The 27234-nt window shown below is 47.5% G+C and overlaps 2 protein-coding genes across 6 annotated transcripts; both read right to left on the reverse strand.

The window, feature by feature from the left end:
* Nucleotides 1-2008: 2008 nt before the first annotated feature.
* Nucleotides 2009-3178, reverse strand: LOC106045965 (olfactory receptor 6E1-like). The gene has a single exon (XM_013196762.3). The coding sequence runs from the start codon at nucleotides 3176-3178 to the stop codon at nucleotides 2237-2239; it is 942 nt and encodes a 313-aa protein (XP_013052216.3). The 3' UTR covers nucleotides 2009-2236.
* Nucleotides 3179-12529: 9351 nt separating this feature from the next.
* Nucleotides 12530-22133, reverse strand: LOC106046001 (von Willebrand factor A domain-containing protein 5A-like). 5 transcript variants are annotated; one of them, XR_010826270.1, is made up of 18 exons: nucleotides 21909-22133; nucleotides 20791-20849; nucleotides 20131-20378; nucleotides 19804-20026; nucleotides 19329-19471; nucleotides 19007-19118; nucleotides 18434-18561; nucleotides 18066-18154; nucleotides 17535-17679; nucleotides 17157-17236; nucleotides 16545-16656; nucleotides 16039-16203; nucleotides 15791-15942; nucleotides 15248-15429; nucleotides 14862-15068; nucleotides 14023-14338; nucleotides 13811-13937; nucleotides 12530-13629 (listed from the first exon to the last, which is right to left on the reverse strand). XR_010826270.1 is itself a non-coding variant. In XM_066981697.1 (18 exons), the coding sequence occupies exons 3-18, from the start codon at nucleotides 20143-20145 to the stop codon at nucleotides 13550-13552; spliced, it is 2181 nt and encodes a 726-aa protein (XP_066837798.1). In that variant the 5' UTR covers nucleotides 20146-20175; nucleotides 20791-20849; nucleotides 21909-22132; the 3' UTR covers nucleotides 12530-13549. The 5 variants fall into 5 exon arrangements, 4 of the variants coding, with proteins under 4 accessions (XP_066837798.1, XP_066837795.1, XP_066837796.1 ...); XM_066981697.1 differs by having other exon boundaries at nucleotides 14118-14338; nucleotides 20131-20175; nucleotides 21909-22132; XM_066981694.1 differs by having other exon boundaries at nucleotides 14118-14338; nucleotides 21909-22131.
* Between the last annotated feature and the right edge of the window lie 5101 nt (nucleotides 22134-27234).

A 27234-nucleotide genomic window follows, 5' to 3' on the forward strand; every position in this document is an offset into this window, starting at 1 on the left:
GACTCCAACACTGACCCCCGGGGAACACCACTGGTGACCGGTCGCCAGCCGGATTTCACTCCGTTCACCACCACTCTCTGGGCCCGGCCAGTTTTTAACCCAGCAAAGAGTGTACCTGTCCAAGCCATGGGCTGCCGCCTTCCCCAGGAGAATACTGTGGGAGACCATGTCAAAGGCTTTGCTGAAGTCTAAGTAGACTATGTCAACAGCCTTTCCCTCATCCACTAGGGGGGACACCCTGTCGTAGAAGGAGATCAGGTTGGTCAGGCAGGACTTGCCTTTCATGAATCCATGCTGCCTGGGTCTGATCCCCTGGTTGTCCCACATATGCTGTGGGATTGCATTCAAGATGACCTGTTCCACCACCTTTCCTGGCACCGAGGTCAGGCTGACAGGCCTGTAGATCCCTGAGTCCTTACAGCCCTTCTTATAGCTGGGTTTCACATTAGCAAGTCTCCAGTCATCTGGGACTTCTCCGGATGACCATGACTGCTGATAGATGATGGAAAGCGGCCCAGCAATCACATCCGCCAACTCCCTCAAGCACCCTCAGGTACATCCCATCTGGCCCCATGGACTTGCGACTGTCCAGGTGGAGCAGCAGGTCTCTAACTATTTAAAAAGACAGGGCTCTCCTGGAAAGAGTCCAGCAAAGGGCCACAAAGATGATTCAGGGCCTGGAGCATCTTTCCTATGAGGAAAGGCTGAGAGACCTTGGTCTGTTCAGTTTTGAGGAAAGAAGACGGAGAGGGGATCTTATTAATGTTCACAAATATCTTAAGTGTGGGAGACAGAGGGATTTGGCCAACCTGTTTTCAGTGGTTTTTGAGGGTAGGACAAGGGGCAATGGCCACAAAATAGATCACAGGAAGTTCCGCACCAAGATGTGAAAGAGCTTCTTCACGGTGAGGGTGACAGAGCACTGGAACAGGCTGCCCAGGGAGGTTGTGGAGTCTCCATCTCTGGAGATATTCAAGGCCCATCTGGACAACCTGCTCTAGGGAACCTGCTTATGCAGGGGGGATGGACCTGATCTCTTGAGGTCCCTTCCAACTCCTACAATTCTGTGATTCTGTGTGATTTTGTAACAGTTACCAACTGAACTGGGGGTGTGGTGGTTCTTCTGCTCCTCGTCCCAGACTTCCAGGTCAAGAGGCTGAGTACCCCGAAGATAAGCGGTCTGTCTAGAGAAGTCCTTCTCTGTGAACAGCAGGTCTAGCTGGGCAACCCCTCTGTTAGCCTCACTAACCAGCTGAGTCAGGAAGCTATCTTCCACACACTCCAGGAACCTTCCAGACTGCTTCCTCAGGGCTGTATTGTATTTCCAGCACATGTCCGTGAAGTTAAAGTACCCCATGAGAACAAGTGCTGGTGATTGTGTGACTTCTGCCAGCTGCTTATACAACACCTCATCTGTCTCTTCATCCTTGTTTGGCAGTCTATAACAGACCCCCAACAGGATGTCCGCCCTATTGGCCATCCCCCTGATCCTCATCCATAGAAGTTATACACAAAGAAAGAAGATCTAAAGTTATATACAAAGAAAAAGAAGAGATATCAAAGTCAGTAAAGATAACCAAATCCACTGACTAGGAAATGTAAAGACAGCAAACAAGCTTTAAAGCAGAAAGTTACTGATGTTAGCAGTCCAAAAGGATTCAGCTCTTGTTAGGGCAAACATAAATCTACCTTCTAACCTAGCTGTATTAGAAGATTCAAACAGGAAGAATATCTCAAAAACAAATAAATAAAAAAAAAGCACCATCTCCACCACCACCACCACCACCAAAAAAAAAACAACATACAAACAACACACTATATTAACTTGTCTATATGTTACATCACAGTGATTATTACACATTGTTATGATCTCTTTATCAGGGAGTGTAGTGAAAGAACAAGGGGTAGTGGCTTTAAAGCAAAAGAGGGTAGGTTTAGGTTAGATATAAGGAAGAAATTCTTCTGCCCTACACTGGGCAGCTGGGTGGGAATTTGGTTGTTAGCCAAGGCTAACCCACTAGAACCGAGTGGAAAGAACACACAGGCAAAACCAAGTGCAGGTGCTGGAGGGCTGAAAGACCCTTTCTGTGTTGGAATGTCTGGGTTTCTAATAGAAAAAGGTACTATGTAACATGCATAAAGCATAAACCATTTGAATTCAGAGTCTTTAATTCAGTTACACAATGCTGATGCATCTGGGCAACAATTCAGTCACTTGGAGGGTCTACACCAGCTCTCATGGGTGCCTCAGGGAGCTAGAAAATGCCTTTGACATGCTCTCCTTCAACGCTTGTTTGACTTGGTTGTTCCTGAGTGAGTAGATGTATGGGTTAAGCATTTGAGTCACCACGGAGAAGAAGAAAGAAAGAACTTTGTCAGAGCCCTGCCCACCCCGTTGCGCTGTGCGGTTATACCTATAAATAGACGTGCTGTAAAATACAGTCACCACCATAAGGTGAGCTGAGCAAGTGGAAAATGTTTTCTTCCTTCCTGAGGAAGATGGCATATGCAAGATGGTGATAATAATGCAGCCATATGAAATGACAGTTATTGTTAAGGTACCTGGCACAATGATAATCGATAGGATAAAGAACAGTCCTTCAATGAACCATGTGTCTGTGCAGGACAGCTGCAACAACTGTGAAGCATCACAGTAAAAGTGGTTCATGACATTGGGACCACAGAAAGGCAACTGGACAATCATAATGGCAGGAGAAAGCATCAGGAGAAAACTCACTGCCCAGCAAGCCAGGACCAGTTGGAAGCAAAATCTGTTGTTCATAATAGCTGTGTAATGTAAGGGGCGGCAGATGGCAACATACCTATCAAAGGACATTGTTGCCACGTGGAAAAATGTGCAGGTACCCAAGTAAAAGAAAAGCAGCATCTGAAGAAAACAACCGGGCAGGGAAATTATTTTCCTCTCTGTCAGAAGGCTGTAGAGGGTGCTAGGAATGAATGTGGAGGTGAAAGTGATTTCCAAAATGGCAAAATTCCTGAGGAAGAAGTACATTGGAGTCTGAAGTAAACGGTCCACAAGTGTGATGCTGATGACAGTAATGTTTCCAAACAGGATCAAGAAGTAGGCAATCACAAGAATCAGAAAGAGGATGATCTCCAAATGGCGGCTGTTGGTCAGCCCCAAGAGGACAAATTCCACTACTGTTGTGTGGTTCATTGAATCTTCATTGCTATCAGAACAAGAAAAGACCCATTTTGAGAACTAGTGGAAAACAACAGAACACAAGTGAATATGGTTTTGTTAACATATAAGGGAGATACCAGTAAGTAACCCCCTGGGAGAGACTGGAGCAGCTGCAGTAACTACATTTAAACAATCTTGTTCAGGTAAATAGAGTCCCAAGCTCCGTTTGTAATACTGAGTCCTCATTCCAGTTCAAACAACGCATAGGGGTCCCCTCTTAGGACAGTTGGGAGGGATACATGTGCAGGAACTGTTTTGGACCTTAGGACTATGAATCTCTGAATGGTAATGACAGTATTTATCCTCCATCAAATGCAGACAGACACTGAAGCAGATTAGACACACTAGTGATGGATAAATTAGTATTGCAGAAAACAAACTTGCTGCAATTAAAAGGAGATATAAAGAAAAAGAGAGAGGAAAGAGACTTTACAAAGAAAAGGCTGGATAGATGGGTAGCAGTGCTACAAAGACAAGTTTGTAGAGCTGGTTACCACCGAGCAAAGGGAAAATGCATCAAGTAATGGATGGATACCACACTAAGCAAAAGTAAAAGAAAGAGAAGGGGGAAAGTATGGGAAGAAATTCTGTTTACTTTTCATTTAACCTCAGCACTATAGCTTCAGTAGATCAACTCTGATGCTGATGGTCATGCTTTCTTCTTCGTGGCACCTGTCTCTAAGTATCCCTCCACACTACACCATCCTACCCTAAACTCAGTCAGGTACTTTGTCCAATGCACTGTGTCTAATGCACTATGGAAAGCAAGCACATCTTAGACAACTCATAGCCCATACCAAACTCGCCATCTCATTTTCCCTCTTCAAGTGCAACTTACAAAATATTCAACAAAAGGGTAAATCTGAGCTAGGACACTATGACTATCCTTATCACACTACTCCCATGAATTCTTTCCCCCTTAGTTCACTTAGTGTTAGCAAAACACAGGCATTTATTACCAGCAGCTCATGTTTTTTTTCTCAAAAACAAACAAAAAGCAAAAAATAAGCAACAAACCACGCACAAAAAAAAACAACCAACCAACCAAAAAGAAAACCAAACAACCATGCAAATGGAACACCTCCTCCCCCCAAATCACATAAAGTATAGGACATCCTTTTTTAATACCACAGATGGACAGACATTATCTGGAAGCTGAGCTTGGCCCCTTAAAACAAGAGACTCCCTCAGTAACAACTTCAAGATTTTTCTTGAGTTTAAATACTACGCCAGTCAGTTTTCCAAGCCATTATCCCTTTCATCTTTCCCTGTCTCCAGAACAATCACACCAAAGCTCTAAGAAATGCTTCAAAGAGTTACCAATATATCCACAGCAACCCAGGACACTTCAAAAAGAAGTCTAATTCTGATGTTTCTCCTCTATGTAGTCTGACTTTCAGCAAATAAATTTCCTCTTCTGAGCTCCTTCTTATAATGCTGTCAGTATTTTACATTGTTGTACTTCCTCACTGAGTCAAACCTCAGGGACCAATTTGGTATCAAAATCTGCCAAATACCTTCTGGGAAAACACTTGCGAAAGTTTAAAGAGCAGCAAGAACATAGTCGTACCATAGAGAAAACATGGTTGGAAAGCACCCCTGGAGGTCCAGTCTCCTGCTAAAAGCAAGCTGACTTCCAAGATGGACAAGGCTGGTCATGACTTTATCTACATAAGCTTGGATATCTGCAAGTATGGGGATCCCACAGCTTCTCTGGGCACTACCCGTGCTTCACCATTTTCATTGTGAAGTGCAATTTCCTTCTGTCCAGTGGAGGTTTCCTTGTTTAAGCCGTAACCTGCACCTCTTGTCCTTTCACTGTGCACTGTGCACAGGCATAAGTAATCTTGGAGGCTGCAGTAAAGAGAGAGAGAAGGCTTACCAATTACTGCAACAGGCAAGACAGACCTGATTTGGGGAAGATTACTCTTATTTATTGCTGATTAAAAATAGCGTAGGCTGGTAAGAAACAAAGACAGAACTAGAACATCTCATGTACAATCCCGCACCCCTCTTCTTTGCAGGTTCTGCTTCACTCCTTCAGTCCTGATCCATCCCTGACAAGTGATGGAGGAGGGGTGGGAATGGGGATTGCGGTCAGTCCATAACAGCTCCCTCTCTGCCCCTTCTTCCTCACACTTTTCATCTGCTCCAGTGTGGGGTACCTCCCACAGGATGCAGTTCTTCATGAACCGCTCCATGAGGTGCAGGGGGGCAACCTGCCCCATCCCTGGATGTGTTGAAGGTCAGGCTGGATGGGGCCTTGGCCAGCCTGAGCTTGTGGGTGGCATCCCTGCCCATAGCAGGGAGTTGGAGTTAGATGATCTTTATGGTCCCTTCCAACCCAAGCCATTCTAGGATTCTAGGATTCTATGATCATGGTCCTCTCCATGGGCTGCAGGGGAATCACTGTTACATCACCTAGGGCACCTCCTCTCCCCTCTTCTTCACTGACCTGAGTGTCTGCAGAGTTGTTTCACTCACATTTTTCTCACTTCTCTCACACAGCTGCTGCACAGCATTTTTTACCCTTTATTAAATATTTTGTCACAGAGGCGCCAACAACATTGCTTATGGGCTTACCTATGCTTAGCAGTTGGTTTGCTTTGGAGCCAGATGGAAATGTCTGTGTCCCCAACAGGGACAGCCTTGTTCTCTTCTCACAGAGGCCACCCTTGCACCTTCACATCACTGACAAAACCTTGGCACATAAACTCACAATGCTCAGTACATCCCCTTTTAGAAAAACATGCAATAGCTTTGGAAGCAAACTGGAGCAGTTCAAAGGTTTATAGCTCCAAGCTGTCTGCTCCCATGCTGCAATCTGAAGTTACTGCCTCCCACCTCCCAAGCAGTCATTCAGGTGCATCATTTCATTGCTCCATAAGCCACGTCTGCACAAAGTCTGTGCAAGCTCTGTGTGACAGGCTGAGTTTAAAAAGGCTGACTTTGATTCAGCAAAAAGGCAACCTTTCAAACAAAGCTATAGTGTGCCTCTATTTTGAACCATTCTTTAAAGCAACCATTTCTAAGGCTTTTCCTCTATTTGTCTGTTCCCAGAACTTTTTTTTTTGAGTCAGGGCTCCCTCGTCATTTTCTGGAGGGCTTCTCCTTAGTCAGTCAGTCCCCAGCTTGTACTGTTATTTTTCCATTTTTCAGTATATAAACTACTCAACTTCATTTTACAGATACAAATCTCCCAAAAGATGCTTTACTCTCTCTGATACTGTGTACGCACTGCCTGCAAATGGTGCTTGAATGGACACTGGAGCAGGAAAGTAAGATACCAAATAACAGAGAGTTTCAGGAGTGCATGTAGCAGAGTTTTAAAATGTATATGGTAACATTTTTGGTTATCATCTGAACTAAAAAATGGTAATTGTGCAACCATTGTCTTTCCTGTAGCTGCTTAGCTAGACTAACATTTGTGACAATGGGTGTACATGATGATAGGGGGAAACATCATGCAAGAAGAAATTCTTCACATCTAATATTGTTTCACCTGCCTGTCCTGATGGAGATGGCTAAAGCAAACTATAGAAATGGTGAGACTATGAATTAATGTGTTAGGAGAGGTTTATCTAATGTATTTTTAGTGTTCAGGGAGACATGAATTGCACCCTGGTCTCTACTGCCTATATTTAAATATTTTAAGGAAATTTAGGAGTGATGGATGCAGGTTAGACACCATGATGTAGGCATGGCAACTGCTAGTATGGCTGTCTGGTGGATTTGAAATTAGAACACTGGAATGATTTCCTTGTGATCTATAATATAATACAGTACACAACAGAAAATGAAGCATCAGACTTACTAGGCGGATGAATGAATAGGTGGAATAAAAGTGGTATGATATAGAGGAAGGCAAGAGATGGAGTCTCTCTCTAAGCATCATTAATGCATATAGTAAGTACAGTAGATAATGTCTTTATTTTTATTCCTTGGATCAAAAGGAAGAGTTGGACGGAACAGCTTAATGATTTCAGCTAACTGTACCCAGTAGACCTGCCCATGAACATGCTAGAGAAAGCTTCCCAAATGACCACAATAAAACAAGAATGGGATTAGTTGTCTTGTGCTCCCCAGGTGAACACATTAAAATTGAAATAGTAGATTTAACAGGCCGTCCCATGGCACTGCGTATCAATAAAATACAGAAGTAAGGAGGGATCTGGAATGCTGTCAACATCTAAATTAAATAAAAATTTGTGTAGGATTTCCATTACCTGCATTGTGCTTCATTTGACCTTAGCTTTTCAGTTTACATATATACCATTCATTGGGAATTTATGCGGTTTATAATCAAAATAGGGGCAGACATATCTTAGCATTGTGAACTTTAGTTTCAGGCAATGACACTTTTGCACACCCCAGTGCTGGGTACCACAATGTCTAAATGCATTTTTACAAGGTTCCCTTAAGGTCGGAGTCATAATAGTGTTTCTCTCTGAAACTTTGAGAGACGTCAGTAGGAAGCAGCATAGGCCTTACACTTCTGTGCAGTAAGGATACTACAGGCCGTTTCCTCCTTTAGCTGTAAAGGATAATTATTCTTTGTGGCTGAAACTAGTTGTCATTAAGCACTTTGCCTCACAAGTCATGCAGAAGGACCATGGCACCTTCTGGACAGTGAAGAAGGACAGTGAAGCACCAAAAGGACGGTTGTGGTTTAACCCAGCTAACAGCTAAGCACCACACAGCACCACACCCCATGGGATGGGGGAGAGAATTAAAAAAACTAAATTAAAATGAATGCTTGTGTGTTGAGTTGTGTGTTGTGTGATGTGTGAGATGGTTTATTAGGACAGAAAAGAAAGGAAAATAATAATGATAATACTACTACTACTTATAACGTGTACAAAACACTGTTCTGCAACAATTAAACCATCAGCATGTTATCAACATTATTCTCATCCTAAGTCCAAAGCGCAGCACCATACCAGCCACTATGAGGAAAATTAACTCTATCCTAGCCAAACACACAAGAAAAAAAAAAAAAAAACACATCAAAACCAGAAATATCCTTGGGAAAGAGTGATAAGGAGCACACCTAAAAACCTCTTCAGGAAGAAAAAAATATCAAATGTCTTTGGAATAATAACATGATCAATCCATGGATTTCTTCCTACCTTCCTTTTAAAAAATGTGTAGATTGCATCAGGAGTCTGTCTATTGAGGAAAAAATGTCCCCTTGAAAGCTTCTTCCAGGAATTTCTCCACAGATGGTGGATAGAAGTTATTATCAGTGTCATCTGAGCAGCAGTAACTTTGCTCAATTCCAGGGAGCAGCTTTGGTTGTGTCATACTCTAACAGGTATAGAATAACTTTGTTAAGGCCTTCATATGTGGTGATAATTGAATATTGAATGATAATGATTAAAAACTAACCATTGTCTCCCTGTTTTATTAATGAACATGAACCAAGTTATGCTTTGTTTTAAAGTTTGAAACAGGCCTAATTTATCTGTCATCCAGACACTCCTGTGACAGTGGTCAATAATTCCTTAGTGTGTGTACATATACATATTTATTTATTTATTTTCAACGCAAGATGATTGATGCATACGTGGGCTGATCTCTGCCCAAAAATATACCATGTTGTAGACGAAATGCTGTGCCTCTTGGGAACAGAAGTTTAGCTTGGTTTACATGATGGTGGGGCTGAGTGCAGATTGATATGTCATCATTCAGTTAAAGAGGAATGTGGAGGATGATCAGCCATTCAAATTGTCAGTGTAGTGCAACAGGTTGCAAGTGACCACTAACAATTAAAATACATCAATTGAAGTTGCATGAAGGCAGCTGAAGGATGTCCAGGAAGATCATATACTCACAGAATATCCTGAATTGGAAGGGACCCACAAGAATCTTTGAGTCCACCTCCTGGCTCCACACAGGACCACACAAAAATCAAACCATAATTCTGACAACATTGTCCGAACACTTCTTGAACTCTGGCAGGCTTGGTGTCATGACCACTTCCTTGGGGAGCCTGTTTCAGTGCCTGACTACCTTCTCAATGAAGAACCTTTTCCTCATACCCAGTCTGAACCTTCCCTGTCACAGCTCCATGCCATTCCCGTGGGTCCTGCCACTGTCCCCAGAGAACAGAGATCACCTCCTGCCTCTCTGCTCCCCTCATGAGGAAGCTGCAGGCTGCCATGAGGCCTCCCCTCAGACTCCTCTTCTCTAGGCTGAACAAACTAAGTGAGCTCAGCCACTCCTCATATGTCTTCCCCTCTAGACTGTAAAACAAATTTGTTGCCCTCCTTTCGACACTCTCTAATAACTCTGTGTAGTGGGTTTACGTGGCAAGGTTTTGGTAGCGAAGGGCTGCAGGGGTGGCTTCTGTGAGAAGAATCCAGAAGCTGCCCCATGTTAGATAAGGGGCCCACCACTGGCCAGAGTTGAGCCAATAAGCAATGTTGTTTGCACCTCTGTGAGAGCAGATTTAAGAAAAGACAAAAAAAAAAATAAAAATAATAAAACTGCTGTACAACAGCATCTGGGAGAGTGAGGAGTGAGAAACAGCCCTGCAGGTACCAAGGTCAATGAAGGAGGGGGTAGGAGGTGATCCAGGAGCCAGAGAAGAAGTTCCCCTGCAGCCTGTGGAAAGGACTATGGTAAAGGAGGTTGTCCCCCTGAAGCCCATGGTATGCTGCACCCCATGGAGGAGCCCATGGTGGAGCAGGTGGATCTGACCTGAAGGAAGCTGCAGCCCATGGAGAGCCCCCACCAGAGCAGACTGTAGGCCAGATCTGTAGCCCGTGGAGAGAAGCCCATGCAGGAGCAGGTGACCTGGCAGGAGCTACTGCCTGTGGGGGACCCAGGTTGGAGCAGTTTGCTCCTGACGGATGGCCCCTGTGGTACAGACCCATATCTGGAGCAGTTCTTGAAGAGCTGCTGCCTGTGGGAAGCCCACACAGGATCAGTTTGGGAAGGACGGCATCCCATGGGAGGAACCCCACGTTGGAGCAGGGGAAGAGAGTGACTGTGAAGGAGTGGCGGAGATGAAGTGCTATAGACTGACCGCAACCCCCATTCCCCCATTCCCCTGCACTGATCGAGGGGAGGAATTGGAAGAGGGCGGATGAGGGGAAGGTGTTTCTGGTTTCTTTCCTTTGTTTCTCACTTCTCCTAGTAACAGGCAATAAATTTTACTAATCTCCCTACTCTGAGTCTGGTTTTGCCCATCAAAATAATTGTTGAGGAATCTCCCCATCCTTATCTCAGCCTATGAGCCCTTTGCATCATATTTTCTCCCCCTTTCCCTTTGAGGAGGGGGAGTGAGAAAGCGGTTGTGGTGAAGCTTGGCTGCGCATCTGAGTAAAACCACCACAATCTATTAACTTTCTTTTCTAGGTAGTGTTGCAGAAAGCACAGAGAAATAGAATGATCTACATGGACAGAAACTGGATTATTTGTTAGGGTAGGAGGGACGTCTTTTTTATGTCCTTATATTGTGGCACGCAAAGCTGCACACAGTCCTGAAGGTGAGGCTGCACCAGAGCAGAGCAGGACAATCACTTCTCTTGACCGGCTAGTAATGCTGTCCTTGATGCACCCCAGGATATGATCGGCCCTTTTGGATGTCAGGGCACACTGATAACTCATATTCAACTTACTATCAACCAAAGCCTCCAGATAACTTTCCATGGGGCTGCTCTCCAGTCTCCCATCCCCCAGTTTGTATGAATATCCAGGGTTTCCCTGTCCCAGCTGCAGAATCTGGATGAAGAAGAAGGTTGAGATTCATGAGCAGCCAGCTCATCTTCATTTCCAATATAAGACTGACATAGATTTTTGAGGAATTCACCAAGGTGAATAGAATATTAAAGAAGGGCAAGTTGCTGAAGAAGAAATACTTTTGAAGTGTGGAACTGGTAGTCAAATGGTTGTGGAAATGATAACCATGTTCCCCAGGAGAGTGAACAGCTAAATCATCAGGAGCAGAGTGAATATTTGTATCTTTCAGGTGGAAAGGTCAATAGAAAGGATTCCCTGTCCTTGGTCCAGTTGGGAGGATTCATCTGATTGCCCAGTCTGTTGAAAGGACTACATGAAAGGAGGGATTAGCAGTCACTTCAAGCTGAAGTTACACAGCATCTCTGGGAAGATGACGTGAAGGTGTTGCTTAAAAACCGCAGCTGCTAAGGAAGGTGTCTGAAGGTGCTGACTGCAAAGGTATTTGGAAGGTGTAAGACTCTGCTTCAGTAGGGTTACCTGATGTTTTCAGTGCTTTTCAGTGCAAATATGTTAAGGAGGACATGATAAACAACACTACACTGCTATCAGTAACTATGATTGTGTGCAGCTACATTTTTGATAGGTATTCACTGCCAGTTATCAGAGTTAATCATAGCACAGTTATACTGTAGTCACATGCTGACAGATTTCAACAAGCATAACTGACCTAAATGTATTTGCTGTTGCTGTGATTATCATATCTATATGCCATGGTTTATGTAAGCTGTTAAAGATCATTAAGCATGTTCTTCATATAGTCCAAGTTTCTTTCTTCACTAGCTAATGCTTCACACTTTCCACTAACAGAAAAAATGCTCCCCAAGTGATGTCATATCATAGCAGATGTCCTTTTTCGTACCAGTAGAAGAATTGGCACTGCATTTATCGGCTGTTTTGTCCTGTAGGTTTGGGGCTATATGTTCAGTATTGCCAGTACGCGGCTGAGTGGGGATGGTTAAGTGGGGAAGGAGCATCACCTAGCGCATGCTTGTGGTAAATACCCAGAATGTGCCTGACTGCCTGCCCAGGGAAAGTCCATGTCTTGAGTGTTGTGGTTTAACCCAGCGGGGAGCTAAGGACCACACAGATGTTCGCTCACCACCCTCCTCCCCCCATCCAATAAGAGCAAGTGCCGGGTCCTGCACCTGGGACGGGGAAATCCTGGCTGCACATACAGACTGGGCGATGAGACGCTGGAGAGCAGCCTAGAAGGGAGGGATCTGGGGGTCGTGGTAGACAGCAAGTTGAATATGAGCCAGCAGTGTGCCCTGGCGGCCAGGAGGGCCAACCGTGTCCTGGGGTGCATCAAGCACGGCATCGCTAGTAGGTCAAGGGAGGTGATTGTCCCGCTCTACTCTGCGCTGGTGCGGCCTCACCTCGAGTACTGTGCGCAGTGCTGGGCACCACAGTATAAAAAGGACATGAAACTGTTGGAGAGTGTACAGAGGAGGGCTACGAAGATGGTGAAAGGCCTGGAGGGGAAGACGTACGAGGAACGGGATCCCTTCCAAAAAACACACACACAGTAGGATGTGGGATAGAATTGGGGAAAAAAAAGATAAAAGCTTGGGGGTTGACATAAAGACAGTTTAATAGGACAGAAAATGAAGGAATAGTAATAGTAATTGTAATAGTAGTAAAAATAATAATAACAAATATAAATAACAATGATAAGAGGATATGGAAAGCAAGTGATGCACAATGCATCACTCACCACCTGCTGACTTCTGACTGATGCCCATCCCATCCCCAAGCAGCGGCCCCAGCCCTCACTCTGGCCAGCCATCCCATATTTATTATTCAGCGTGACATCATATGGTATGGAATATCCCTTTGGCTGTTTGCGTCAGCTATCCTGATTCTGTCCACTCCCAGCCCAGTTTCTTGTGCACCCCTAGCCTCCTCAATGGCAGGCTAGAGTGGGAAGCTGAAAAGTCCTTGACTTAATATAAGCACTGCTCCATGACGACTAAAGCATTGTTGTTTTATCAACATTATTCTCATCCTAAATCCAAAACACAACACCATACCAGCTACTATGAAGAAAATCTACTCTGTCCGAGTTGACACAAGGACACTGAGAAACATAAGCCTCTGACTGGGCCCCTTCCTAGGGTTTTCCCAACATTGCAGATGAGCATAATAATAACCCTGATGATTCCCTCCCCAAGACTGTAAAGACTTTAGAGGGAAATGAAGATGAAGGAAAACACCTAGGTGGTCCACAGAAATCCTGGGATGGATAGGCTACTCAAAATGGTGATTCACCCACACTCTAACATGTTTCTGTTAGGCTACGATGGACCGTGTCTGGAGATGTTGATGACAGGCACAATTAGGAGAGGCTATCTCCCACTCTCACTCCCACCCAAACTAAACATGCCGGAGGCTGTGAACTGTTCAGGAGTTCAGCATGGTACAAATGCAGCTCACCTAGTAGAAGATATCTCAAAAGCAGTGAGGGTTCATCTGTTATGTAAAACCCCAACTGAGAGCAGCAGTGGGATCCCAGCATGGCAGGTAAATTTAAGCTGTATTTTGTGGCCCTGTTTTATTCCACGGATGCTGATGGTCTGCAGCACAAGGCATGTGTTGAGCTCAGAGCCTAAAAACACTCAGCTCCACGCTGCTCTCGAGGAGGGTGTTGGCTGCCTCCAGACACTTGTCTAGCTGGGACGCTGCAATGAGGGAGAGATAGGGGCACCGTGGGAGCAAGGCAGGAAGAAAGGTCCACAGACAGAAAGAAGAAAGGGGACACAGGACTCCCAGGAAATAGTGGTCCTGAAGAGATTAAGGTAGGCCTCACTGGAGAGAGCAGGGAGGAAGCCATTCTGTGGAGATCTGGAAAACAAGACTCACCAGCTCGGCTGCACAGCCAGGTCACAGCCTTGGCCTCCAGCAACTCGCATGGGTCTTGATAATACCTGCTTTGCTTCTGCAGCCAGGTCACAGCCAGCACTGTGGCCCAGATGCTTGGCTCTGTGACCTGTAGAAGAACAATGACTCAGACCCGCTGACATTGTTGAGCACCTCTTCCTTTGTGACTTCTGGTTTCTGATCCCTTCACTCACCTCTGGGTGCTCTGGGATGCCAGGGTTGCCACCAGCCAAGGGGTTTCCACTGCCCCAAGTCTACACCCTGCCACCACAAAGGATTCTCCCCTTACCTCACCAGGCATCTTTCCCTTGATTTCAGCCTCATCGACTTGCAGTGCAGAAGCTAAGCTTGAGCTGAGGGTCCAAGAGCCATCTACATTCTGCAGTGCGACCAGCTCCTGACACTCATCAATGGCATTACTGACCCATGGCCCCAAAATTTGAGAAGACAAAACAAATTTGGGATCCACATACTCAAGAGAAGAAATAGATGGTGGCGGTGGTTTAGGTGCTGTGGGAAAAAATGTGAACTGGAGGGTTTGAGGAATCACAGGAAAGCTGGCCCCTCTCTACTCCCCTGTGCTCTGAGAAAATGCCCAGAACATTGTCTGTGTTCTTTGGGCAATTACCTGCAGGCTGAGGACCTCCCTGCAAATCCCCAAAGTAGTCCTATCATCAACCCTTTCTGGATTTCCCTAATCCTTAGGGACTTTCTGGACGTCCCTAATCCCCATCCTTATTCTCCTAGCTTTCCTACCCAGCCATGTCCCCAAACCCTCTCTTGATGTCCTTAGAACATCTCATCCAAATGTGCATTCATGATGCAGCACTGGTCCTGACCTGTCTCTGGGTGTCCCTGACCTGGGTCCCATAATTGCTGAAGGACTTTCAGCTTTAAGCATGGTTAGGGGAAAGGTTAAATGCAAAATTCATTAGTTTTCAGACCAAGAGCAAACATGGAGAGTGACAATATAACTCTCCTGCAGGACATTTAATTAATCCCTAAATCTCCTGTCTGGGTCAAGATCCCATACCTTTTGAGTGAGCCCCATTCTGAGCCAAGGCAGCAATGTCATGGGTTAGATGCTGGATGGCAAGCCATGACTCCTGTACTGCAGTCAGCCATCCAGGTGGGATCGCGATGCTCTTAGGAAAGCAAGAAGAACCGCGAATGGAGCCACGTAGCTGAAGGATCTGGCAGGCGACCAGTGACTGGTGGCGTGGCAGCAGTGCCAGGGGCCCTTTGAGGGCAAACAGGGAAAGAGACTGAATTAAGCCCATGGGAAAGGAACATCTGGTGGTGATGGGGCCTACCCCTTGAGACTGGGGGTGCCCTGTGGCTGGGGTTCTGGCTCCTGTGGAATGAGAACATCCCATGGAGACACCCCTCCAGATCTTTCCCCCAAGCATCTTTCCTTACCTTGGTACCAGGTAACCCGCTGAGATGTGCGAACCCCCACATAGCTGGTGAAGGGGCAGATGATCCCTGAAGTCAGGCTGATCTCAACTGCACGTTGCCTTGGTTCATCCCCTGACCCACTCACAGCCTCTGCCAACAACATCCTGAGCAAGCATCTTGCAGCCAGACGATGACCAGCCAGCCTGGGGACAGAGTGGGGTAAGGCCCAACTACCTGGCTTTTCTCCATGCTGGAGAAAGGTGGACAGAGATTGGTCCTGGACACCCGGGTTCTCTCCCTTCAGGGGTGAGAATGGGTAGAGGGAAGATGTGGATGCATAGGTCCCCTGTCTGCAGTGAAATGAGGTCCAGTTTCATGGGTCCTATCCCTGTGGGTTCAAAGCAGGGAAGGAAAGCATGCTTGGACACTTGGGTTCTCTCCCAGTTTGGGATGGTACGTGGAAGGTGGGAATGAATAAGCAAGCTATCTGTTTCCTTTCTCAGCTGGAGTCCATGTGTAGAAATGAGGGTGATGCATGCATCTTTCCTTAGGACACGCTCTCACCGGCCATCTCCCTGTGGGCATAGTGGGAACTGGATAGTGTGAGTGACATTCTGGCCATTCAGGCTGAACTGCAAGGTCAAGACACCGGTGGCCACTTTCATATCCTGGGAACACCCGGAAAGGTACTGGAGGTTACTGGAAACACATGATGGCTGCTGGGAGATACTGGGAAGTTACTCAGAGATTACTGGTAGTTAATGTAAGGTTATTAGGAAGTAACTGGAAATAACCATAGTCACAGCTCTCACCTGTGCTTCTCCACGGATCTTTGCATAGAGATGGATGTGTTCACCCTGAAAGATGGACCGAGGGGTGCCTCCCAGCACCTCAGCCTCCAGGCCAAGGGGTAGGGTCCAGCTCAGAGAGACTCCCTCAGCTGCTGGCTTAAGGGCTCGCTTCAAGCAGTTCAGAACCTGGGTAGAAATGGCAGGACACCACAGTTTGGCAGCACCATTAGGGTTCAGCATATGACCCTTCTGTCTGAGTTCCTTGGATGGCATGGGGATGTGTGGGGTGCCAGATGGCTTCCCTGGGAGCAGTTAGGTCTGTGAACTATAGGGGGGGTAGAAGTTCAGGCATCTGGGTTTTCCATGGGGTGGGGCAGTGGGGAAGAGTTAGGGGAAGCCTGGGTGTCTGGGTTCCTTGGGGCACCTGGGTCTTGGCTACCATGGGTGGGCAGTCCAGGTGTCAGGGTACCTGGAAGGTATTGTATCTGTGGAAAGAAGGGCACCAACCAGGGCTCCTGGGTTCCTACCACAACTGCCAGTTTTTTGTCAGAGTCGACGTAGGTAGCTTCACCCCTTGTATCCCTGGCCAGAGCTATGGCCAGGGCAGCACTGTCCTCAGAGAAGCAGAAGGAGAAACACCTATGGTGGAAGCAGGGAAAGGTGTCAGAAATAAGAGCCAGAGATGGATGCAAGGATGCAGGAAAAGAGTTGGAGAACACAGGCTGGAGTTATAGGCAGGGGAGAAAATCTAGGGTGCAGAACAAGGGGCAGGAGGAAGAGTAGGGAGTGGAGTGAGGAATTGGGGTTGGAGCTGGGGTTAGACAGGAAGTGGCAGGAAAGAGCTGGAGCTTGGGGCAGAGCTGGGACCAGTATGGTGGGGCTGGGGTAGAGCTTGGGGGCACATCAGGGTGTACAAATCCCTCCTCGCTTTGTGATGGGTGCCTTGGGTGTGGGAGTATTAAGCAAAGACTCCCCTGTGGAGGCTTGACACAGAACAGAGCTGTGCAGGGTGGGAAGGGTCTCTGGGACACTGAAGGGGTCCAAGGATTCAGACAGGTAATGGTGAACAGGGGCCCTCATCAGTGATGGGAGGGGGTCAAGGGATGACTGAAGGACTGGGGGCAGAGAGTTCCCATTACCGGTGGCTGTTGCGATGACGGCGGACCTCAGCAGCAATGTCTTCCTTGTCAGGAGGTAGCCCAGTCATGAAGATGAAGAGCTGGGAGACAGGAGACATGAATGAATGGTAGCACCTTGCACAAGACCCCAAAATGGGGACGGCAGGTCCCCGAAAGGGACCCAGGTGAGAGAGACACTGTAGAGACACTACCCGCAAGGAGAGATACCATTCTCTCAGGGGACAGAACCCCCCTGAGATATAGACCCACTTTATTCCATTCCCCCACATTCTCTGTTCACCTTGGACCAGCGTGCCCCTTGTGTCGCTCCTTTCCCCCACACTCTGTTCCCCTCGGGGACACCTATCCCACCACTCCTCCATGCTCCTGTGCCCAGACCTGGCGTGCATGTCCGTGGGGCTGGGGGGTATTGTAGATTGTGCGGAGAGTTCCAAGCATGTCAGCATCACCCAGACGAGAGCTGGTGGACGGGATCCGTTGCATTGCCTTGATCAGGTTGTCTTGGGTATATTCAACACTCTGCCTGCAGCAGTCACAACATGTTCACAGAGCACATCACCCTGTGCTGGCCCTGGTGCTCCCTGAGACTTACCCCCATAGCTGTATCTTCTGCAAGTAGGTCTTAAAGAGACCTTGCCTCATAGTTCCTACAAGATTTTGCTCAACAGAACCCCAAGAGATGCTCTCCCATAGTGCCACAAAGATCCTGTCCCCAGAATCCAGCACCCAACCATGCACTCCAGTACCCAGCCTTGCCCCATATCAATCTGCCTATTTCAGAACATCCAGACCTATCCTCCAGCATCTCCCTCTGCCTCACAGCAACCAGTCAAGCCCCACAGCATCCAGCCCTACTCGCCAGCACCTAATCCAGACACATAACACCCAGCCTGCCCCATGCTTGCTCACGGATAGATGCCCACAGATGTTGCTCCATAGCAGTAGATGTTGAAGTAGCAGCCCAGGGGTAGGCTTTTGAGAAGGAAGAGCAAGGATTCCTGTGGAAAGAAACTGCAGGCAGGTCTTAGGAGGTACCAGTGGTGGATACAGGTGCCCTTGCCCTTATCTTGGTCTTGCTAAAGCCTCTGGACTCCTCTGGATGACCCCAGCCAGTGTCCTGACCTCTCCTAGGCACCCAAGATATTCCAGGACCCTTTCAGACCCCACCATTGCCCCTACCCGTCCTGTTTCCTCCTGCCCCCCCCCCCCCCCCCCCCCCCCCCCATGTCTGTGTCTCAAACACCTGCCCTGGCTTTGTTCCCTCTCAGCGGAGGTACCTGTGCATGCTCAAGGAAAGTGGTGTCCAGAAGGAAGATGAACTCCCCAGACTGGCACTGCCCCGGCATTGCATCAGGGATGCTGGGTGACAGAGTCACCAACACGAGGGGGTCACCAAGCAGGGAGCCTGGAGGAGGTATAGGGTGGGGATAAAGCCCAATTAGGCCCTGTTAGAGACCCCTCTCCTCAACCTGGTTCTGATCCCCATTGTGCCCTCAGCTTACACCATCCCAGAGCTCCTGATAACCCACACTGGTGCCTTGTTACCCTACTGCAATGTACACAAGCTGCACAACACATTGCCCCCGGTACTCCAGCCCAGTGGCTCCAATACAGGTTACCCAGTGAGCCCTAATATAGAGGTCCTCATACCCATCCTGGTACATCTAATACCTCATCACAATGTCCCCAGCACCTCATCGTGGAATCCTAGGACACACACTAACCCATCTGAATGCCTCCTATCTTTGTCCAATTAATCCTCTCACCCCACAATCCCCAGTGTCCTCCTGTGCCTCAATGACTCCTGTTACTCAGAGGTGCCCCCATGTTCCCTCCCCAGATGAACTCACCAACGGGGGCCCCAGGGTCTCCCTTCTCCACCACAGCACTGACTTCAGTGGGGTCTCCATAATACACGAGCAGCTCGAAATCATCTCTTGGAGGGGTCTCAGCCAGTGAGACCTAGAGAATGGATGCCTGGTCATACACAGGAGGAGGAGGCCCAGGCCCAGCATTAGGCCAGGAGCAAAGGCACCAATCCCAGTGCATCTCCTTTTTTTCAGTGATGATGCCACTTGCCCCCTATCCCCACGATCCTGGCCCTAAGGAGGCCATCAGTGAAGATGCCACTTGCCCACTATCCCCAGGATCCTGGCCCTCAGGAGGCCATACCTGTGCAGTGCTGCAGTCCTGGGCAGTGTAGATCAAAGGAGTGAGAGCACAGTTGGCCTCAGCACTGGCCACACCACGGGGTGATTGCAAGCTGGCGGTGAGCAGCAGGCTGTAGTGAGGCTTGTTATTGAGACAATTCCAGGCTGCAGGGAGAAACAGTCTCTCTCTTTAGTGCATGTGGGATTTGGCATCTATATATAAGACATATGGGGACAACTGGGGATTGTTGATAAAGTGTACAGAGGGGTTCCTGTGTCTGCTTATGTGGAATGTGTGGGGGAGGTGTGGATCCATTTTAAGGGACACAAGGAAGGAAGAGTGGATCTGTTCATGGGTTGCATGGAGGCAAAATTTGTGTCTCTTTGTGGGTACAAAGAAAGGCTGTATTAGGTCTGTTTGTAAAGTATATGGGGAGGCTCTGGTCCTTTTGTAGATTGTGTGACTGGGAGGGAAGGTTCCTTACGGGATCACTCACTGTAGTAGTTCCAGTGAGGATGCAGTGTGGCTGGCAACAAAAACTGGGCTGCTCCATCTGGCTTCCGTGGCAGCTCTTGGACATAGCGTAAGGTCACAACCATCTCCTTGCCAGGGGACAAGGAACCCAGGAAGCAGGCAAACAGCTCGCCTGAATGCTCAGACTGATGCTGAAGGTACTCCCAGTTCTCCTGGCCCTTTGTAGCTTTGTGCAGCTGCTGCGTCTGGATGGAAAGGGGAGGGACAAAAAGGTGATCCCCAGGCAGGCCATGGGCTGCTCATTCCATGCCCCTCTGGTGTTCCCCCGTTCCTCCCTGAATGCTGGTACCTCATCGTGCAGCATGGCCTGGACCTTGGCATCCTCGTTTAAGGCCTGGAAAGAGTAGATGGTCATGTGGGGGGCGAGGGGGAAGACGAAGATGACTTCTGAGGAGGTACGACTCTTGTTCTGGTAGGTCAGTTCAGAGGCCACATCAGCCACATAGTCCTGGATAGCAACATCCACCACTGCACTACACAGGGGTACTGGGTACAGGGGTATACGGAGATCCTTCCCCAGCAAAAAGGATCCTGGTACTGTTGGGAGAGATGCAACCTTTCCATCAGCACACATGAATGACACAAGGAGGGGGTTGGAGATGCTTCAAGTGTGTTCCCACCCAGGAAATTAAAACTAGGTGGCCAATCAATGGTACACAAGGACAGATTCTCCCCTCCCAATGGCAAAAAGGGATCCTAAGTCTTTATCAATGGATCACATTTAACATTGTTGAGGGTCTAGCGTGAGCCTGCCACAGAACAGTGACTACTTCTACATCTCAGCTTCCTTTTTCCTCCATAACTCTCTTCCCCACCCTGATCCTGTAGACCTCTTGACCATTCCCATCCTTGTTTCCCTCTGGGAAGATCCAGCCTATCCTCCCTCTTTCTTTACCCTCCTTTGGGAGCATCCCCAAAATATCCCTCAGCTGTCTGATCCCCAGCTCACCGCCACTGATGTAGGATTTTTCTAGAAGTCCAAAGCTCTGACGCCACATCTCTGGAGACCTGTAGACAGGAAGGGGTCTCTTGTAAGAGGAGATACCACCAGGTAGCCTTTATTTGGTGAAGATTCCTCGCTATTTCCCCAGTTCTATGTACATGGCTGAAGGCCCTAACCCACCAGGTACAGCCAGAGCAAACCCAGGGATTCAGAAATCCCTGTTTGTAAAGACTGCGCAATGACTCTGCATTGAAGAGGTCTGCATGCCATCCACATCATGGGAGAATCTTGAAGAGAACTGAGGGATAGCAACAGGAGATAGAGGAAAGAAGGTGTGAAAGCAAGAGTAGCTGTCTGGCTGTCTGTAATTTTATTGTGATGAACAATCCACGTCTGGATGAACAGGCTGGCAGATGGGATCCATTTTGGGACAGACAGATGAAGAGATGGACAAAGAGAGACATGAGAATTTTTGTTGAAGTAGATGAATAGATGGAACAATGGATGGATGGATGGATGGATGGATGGATGGATGGATGGGCAGGTGGAAGGGTCCATTTTAGAAGGGATGAGTGCAGACCCAACACAGGCAGTATTGTGTGAATGCTGCTGCACAAGAGATAGTACCTGTGAGGGTATATTCATGGAGTAGCTTGCAAGGGCAGGCTGAAAGGCCAGGCAGTGTGGGGGGAAATGGCGAAGAGAGAAAAGAAGTCAGGGTCAGGTATTTCATGGTGACAGAGGAAATCCCAGAAAGGCACTGGGGGGAGTTTGTAGGGAAGTTAAGTTTGGTTGCCTTCTGCCCAAGTGCCTAGAGGTGAATAGGACCCCTCACCTGTATCCCAAAGCCACCCATATAAGTTTCTGTGATTACAATACACTTGCCTCACTTTCTCCTGCTCTGGGGTGGCAGGGTCAGCAGCATCAGAAAAATCCCCACCCCACCATCACGCTGACAGTGTGGACAAAGAAAGCAAATAGGATGCACATCCTTGGGGAAGTAGGGCTGAGTGATGGACAGGGGGATGGACTGAACAGGAGCAAGCTCTTTCCAGTGATGAAGGACAATGAACAGATAACAGGGAGCAAGTAACAAAACGTAGAACAAACAAGCAGGCACTCACCAGAATAACAGCCAGGGTCGTCAGCTGGGACAGACAGACAATCAGATGCACTGAAGAGATAGAAGAGGAAGGGGAAGAGACAGTAAGAAGAAAACAAGAGGCAAACGGATGGGACAGAAGAGCGAGAGATGGAGAGACAGATCAAGAGATGTTCAGGCAGACAGGAAGATGCAGGGCTACGTAGGTGGAGAAGCGTCTGCAATGTGGAGAGAGGCGGGGGGACGGAAGGGCGGATGGACAGGCAGGGGAAGGCGGGCAGGGGCGGGGAGAGGCCGTTGGGGACGCCAAGCTCCTCCCGGGCGGCCGGGGGTCTGGGGGCCGTGCGTGTCGGGAAGCCTGGGGGGCTGCGGGGCGAGGAGGGGCGCGGGGCACCGCCGGTCGACGGCACCTAGTGGGGGTCCCTGGGGACCCCTCTCCCGCCAAGTCTCACCTCGGAAGCGAAAGTGGCGGTGGGCAAGGAAGCGTCTGCATACAGACTGCGTTTCTGCAGCCAATGCAGCCTCCACGCCTTGTTCCCCACAGCGCCTGAATGGGAAGGGTGAGCGGGGCGGGGAGCGCCATCCCTCGCCGCAGGATGCTCCGTGCACACAGGCTGGTATAGGCCGTGCCCAGCACTCGCTGCCCCCAAGGACGGTGCTGCAAATCCCTCAGCAGGACTGCTCCTGGCCAAGCAGTGGCTGCCAAGCCTCCCCACACTGCCCAGCTCTTCAGCTCAGTCCTCACTTCTGGTGCAATGAGCATTAGCTGCCAAAGGCCTTGTACAGCCAGGCTGATGTCTTGTGTGCTCCTGAGGTGGCAGCAGTCCTCCCTCCACAGTCCTGTCCCACAGCCAAGCCTGCAGCACTGGCTGCAGATTTGGAGGATGGTCTCAAGTCCTTACACAGATTAGTGGCAGGCTGTTAATTGGGTTAGAGATAGTGAAGCCTCAAACCCAACATTCTGGCCAGCTGAATAAGGGAGAGAATTGGTAGACAAGCTCAGACTCACACACCTCCTTTTGACTTGTATGTCGCCTCTGCGGAATTGGAATACTCTGTCTCCACCTTCCTCTCATAATATAGCTCCATGTTTATACCACCCAGGCAGCAGTTTGAGACAATACACCTCATTTATGGTCTATAGATGCCTAGGAGGCCAAATTGCACTTGACTTCAGATGATCCCGCAGCACAACTCTCAATTCTCAACCAAACCTGGGCAGTTTTCTTCAAACTACCTCTATGTATTGGTGTGCTCCTCAGACAAGATGACACCAACGGCTATGCTGATGGTGTCACAGCCTTGATCATCACTGACAATTCTAGTTGGCTTTTTTTCAAATTCTGACACAGTGAGACCAGCCTCATTACACTTATAGAGATCAAGTCCTTTAATGAAGTGGGTGAACATGCCATTGGGAAATGACTACCTTCAAGTACTGGTTGAACACCTCATGTTGTCTCCAATTGACCTGGTGCAAATGAATGAGAGCAGCTGTGCAGAAAAGGACTTGGGGATTCTGGTGGATGAAAAGCTTGACATGAGCCAGCAGTGTGCACTTGCAGCCCAGAAGGCCAAGTGCATCCTGGGCTGCATCAACAGTAAATATGATGTAGAAATTATAAGAAAGCCAAACTCTTCTGAATTGGCCAGGTGGGGAACTCAAGGGCATCTCAAACTACACACAAGCCTGTATCCTATTTTTGTTATAGGGTAAACTTAAGGTTTCACTCCAAAAGAATAAACAAATGCTGATAAAACAATGGTGATCAGGGGATCGTGATGTGTGAGTGTACTCAGCAAGTGGCAGGGAGAAGAAATTGTGAGGTAGAGGGGCAGTGCCAAGGAGCCATTTTTTTAGTCTGTTTCATCTCTTTTGTAATGAGGAATCACAGAAAGATAGAATCACAGAATGTTTTAGGTTGGAAGGGACCTTAAAGATCATCGAATTCCACCCCCTCCCCCTCCTGGGCAGGGACACATTCCACTAGACCAGGTTGCTCAAAGCCCCATCCAACCTGACCTTAAATACTTCCAGGGCTGGGGCAGGAGATAAAGAACACTATGTTCACTATGTTGTCACATCAGTCATAAGGTGGAATATTGTAGTTCCCTACTTGGAACATCCTCAGAAGTAGTGGGATACAAGGACATCAAGAAAAGCCATTAAGCCCATGAGTTTGGTTGCGCTGAGCAGAGAAGGCGTTCAAAGGCTTATATAACAGTGGACTGGGGCTGAGATGCAACATTTAAGCCCGTACATGAATCCAGAGATGACCTGGATCAGGATGGAGGGGAGGGAGCTGTGAGTTAGGATGGAGCCTGTCAGCAGGCTTGTGATAAATGTCTCAGGCACATGTATTGCCATCAGAGTGTCTTGGCTGATCACTATGATGGAGGCCTGGAGAGCAGGACCTGTGCATCTGCCAGTCTCTTGGAAACATGAGTTCGCGTAGGTGGATCCATGGAATTTCCTCTCCACATTCTGTGTGGGATGGATTGCTGACTGAAAGGATCATGTTTCCCAACACCTGGAGATTGCTGTTTGACTTCTGTAAGGGAAGTTTAATACAGGAGAAGTCTATGACTTTCTGTTCTGTCCATAATCAAAGCCTGTGAATTTCTGCTCTGATGAGCTCCAGTGGGAACACATTGTCCAACTCCATTTCCAGTCTTGCATCTCACACTGGTCTCCATTAAAAGTCGAAGTAACTTTTCTTTCTGCTTCTGCCTGTCATTTTGTCAAGGCACCTTGCCAGATTTTACCAGAGCTGCAAAGTAACAGAGACTTTAGCACCACATTCCTCAAGGGACTCATTAAAATGCTGACAGCTATAATGAGCTCTGCATGTGGTTTCCAGCCACTTCCTTCAGAGTTGTAAACATCGTGTAGCTAATTAGGGAACTCTCAGATGTGTTTCGGTGAATAAATACAGCATCACTTTTGTTTGTCACTTGTTTTAATTATGTATTGCAAGAATGGAAAATGAAGGTATTTTAACAGGAAATTATTCTGGTTTATGTCCTGGTGGGAATCAGGCAGAGAGAAGAAAGTATCTTTTGGTGGCCAGAGACACCCTTTGGTTCATGCTCTGGGAATAAGGCAATCCTTGTTACAGTCTCTTCTCTTGCCACTGCAGCCCACAGCAGTGCCACAGCTATTTGCAGAGTCTATGCCTGCTCTAATTACCCCTGTCTTTATTTGTTGTACTAACAATGCACAGAAGCAGGAGGAATATTCATCACCATTCCCCAAAAATTTCAAGACTTGTGGCTTGTTTTAATGAAAGTAAGAAAGTCTATTTTTGTTTTGTTTTGTTTTTTAATGACATCCTTTTTCCTGTGGGTCTGCCAAAATCCAGTTTCTTCTGGACATGAACCCTGAAAAGAGCTGGCTCAATGGAGAGATGGACAGGTGATAGAAATTTTCAGGAGAAATTAGACTGAAAAATATTTAAATAAAAGAATGAACAGAAAGAAATTAAGGAGAGGTGAATACATATGCAGAAGAGAATATCCAGCCATGTCGTTGGCTTGTCAGATAACATAGCGAATGGAAGGGACACCTGAGTATCAGTTTGATTGACTGGTTCAAGAATTAATGAGAGTTAATGAGAGACAGTTAATGAGAGAGACCTACGGTAAGAGTATTCATTTGAGAGGAATATTTTTTTCTCCAAACTTAAAACCATTTTTCAACATGTCCAAGTTTTCAACCAGTAGATCCTGTTAATATCTATTTTTCTTCTGAGATAACCAACAGATGGTGAGGTTTCCTATTCTCTTAGAAAAAATTTTACTTTCCCAGACGTTTCCTTCAGCTAAACCAGCCAATAGCAGTTGCTAGTTCCTACTTTCTCAGGGTGTTTTCCCATTTTTCCAGACTGTTTTCACCTTTTCAGATGGTAAGTTGCTGTTACAGTTCCTTGGTTTTGCCCTCATTGATGGTATCTTCAGGATATCTCCATTTCTTAGGTACTGACCTGCATTTAAAAGAGGTCAGTTGTGCTTCTCAAAGATGCTTCTGGTTCACAGGCTGGCAGTTCTCAGGCAGGCAGGATTTTCTTCTGTCAGTGTTTCAGCAGACATTGTAGCAGATATTTTCTGTCAGTATTTCTCCCATTAGGGTCAGGTCACCCCTGTGGCTGCTCCCATCAACTGGTTAGGTGATAAGCCTCAGAGAACAGTGATGAAGAGGTGGTATTTCACCTAGAAGATGGTTTCAAGAGTAGTACCATGGGGGTTTATCTTGAGGCCTGTTCTATTTAACATCTGGACCTGTATCAGCAGATGTGCTGAACTGTCCTCTAGTCAGGAGATGACACCAAAGTGGGGAACCAGTCAATGTTCTCAAAAGCAGGGGGATGCCACTCAGCAAGACCTTGCAGGCTGGAGGAATGAGTCAACAAGAACATTCTGAAATTTGAAAGGAAATTTTAAAGCCTTGGGAAGGAAGACCCCTACAGGTTGTGGCTGATGGGCTGGTGAGCAGCTCTCCAGAAAAGTCCCTGGGAGACAGTGAGCTGATCATGAAACCAGTGTGCCATGGCAGAAAAGACCATCACTCTCCTGGGCTATAACAGAGGCAGAGCCTGTAGATCAAGGCAATGAATTGTCCCCCTTTCTTCAGGACTCATCAGACCACACCTGGATTTAATGTCCAGTTTTGTTCTCCTCAAAGACATAGATAAACTGGGGCAAGTCCAGTGGAATGCCACTGAAATTGCTGGGGCTGGAGCACTTGCTCTGTGAGGGTAATGGTATCCTGGGCTGCATTAAGAGTGTTGCCAGAAGGATGAGGGAAGTGATCCTTTTGCTCTATTCAGCACTGATGAGGCCGCACCTGAAGTACTGTATTCAGTTCTGGGTTCTCCAGTACAAGAAGGACATGGAGCTACTGGACAGAGGGCAACAAGTGGCCACATGTGATTAAGGGACTGGAGTACCTCTCCTATGAGTAAAGGCTGAGAGAGCTGGGACTGTTCATCCTGGACAAGAAAATGCTCAGGTGGGATCTCATCCATGTATACAAATATCTGAAGGGAGGTTGCAAAAAGGCTAGAGCCAGGCTCTTTGCAGTCATGCCCAGTGTCAGGACAAGAGGCAGAAGACACAAACTATAACACAGGAGGATCCATCTGAACATCAGGATTTATTTTTTTTTTCCTGTATGGATGACCAAGCACTGGCACAGATTTCTCAGAGAGGTTATGGAGTCTCCCTTCTTGGAGATACTCAAAAGCCATCTGTTCATGGTCCTGGCTATAGGTAGCCCTGTTAAAGCAAGGGGTTTGCAGCAAATGACCTCCAAAGGTCCCTTACAACCTCAACTATCCTGTAATTCTGTG

Source organism: Anser cygnoides, chromosome 22, assembly GCF_040182565.1.
Source record: "Anser cygnoides isolate HZ-2024a breed goose chromosome 22, Taihu_goose_T2T_genome, whole genome shotgun sequence".
In the NCBI taxonomy this organism is placed as follows: Eukaryota; Metazoa; Chordata; class Aves; order Anseriformes; family Anatidae; genus Anser; species Anser cygnoides.

Coding starts and splice junctions, on each gene's coding strand:
- LOC106045965 (XM_013196762.3), bottom strand. CDS start 3,178: ATGAACCACACAACAGTAGTGGAATTTGTCCTCTTGGGGCTGACCAAC.
- LOC106046001 (XM_066981694.1), bottom strand. CDS start 20,839: ATGTGGCGTCAGAGCTTTGGACTTCTAGAAAAATCCTACATCAGTGGC. Junction 19,119..19,328: donor AGGACTGCAGCACTGCACAG/GTATGGCCTCCT, acceptor TCCATTCTCTAG/GTCTCACTGGCTGAGACCCC. Junction 15,430..15,790: donor TGCCCACAGGGAGATGGCCG/GTGAGAGCGTGT, acceptor CTCTGTCCCCAG/GCTGGCTGGTCATCGTCTGG.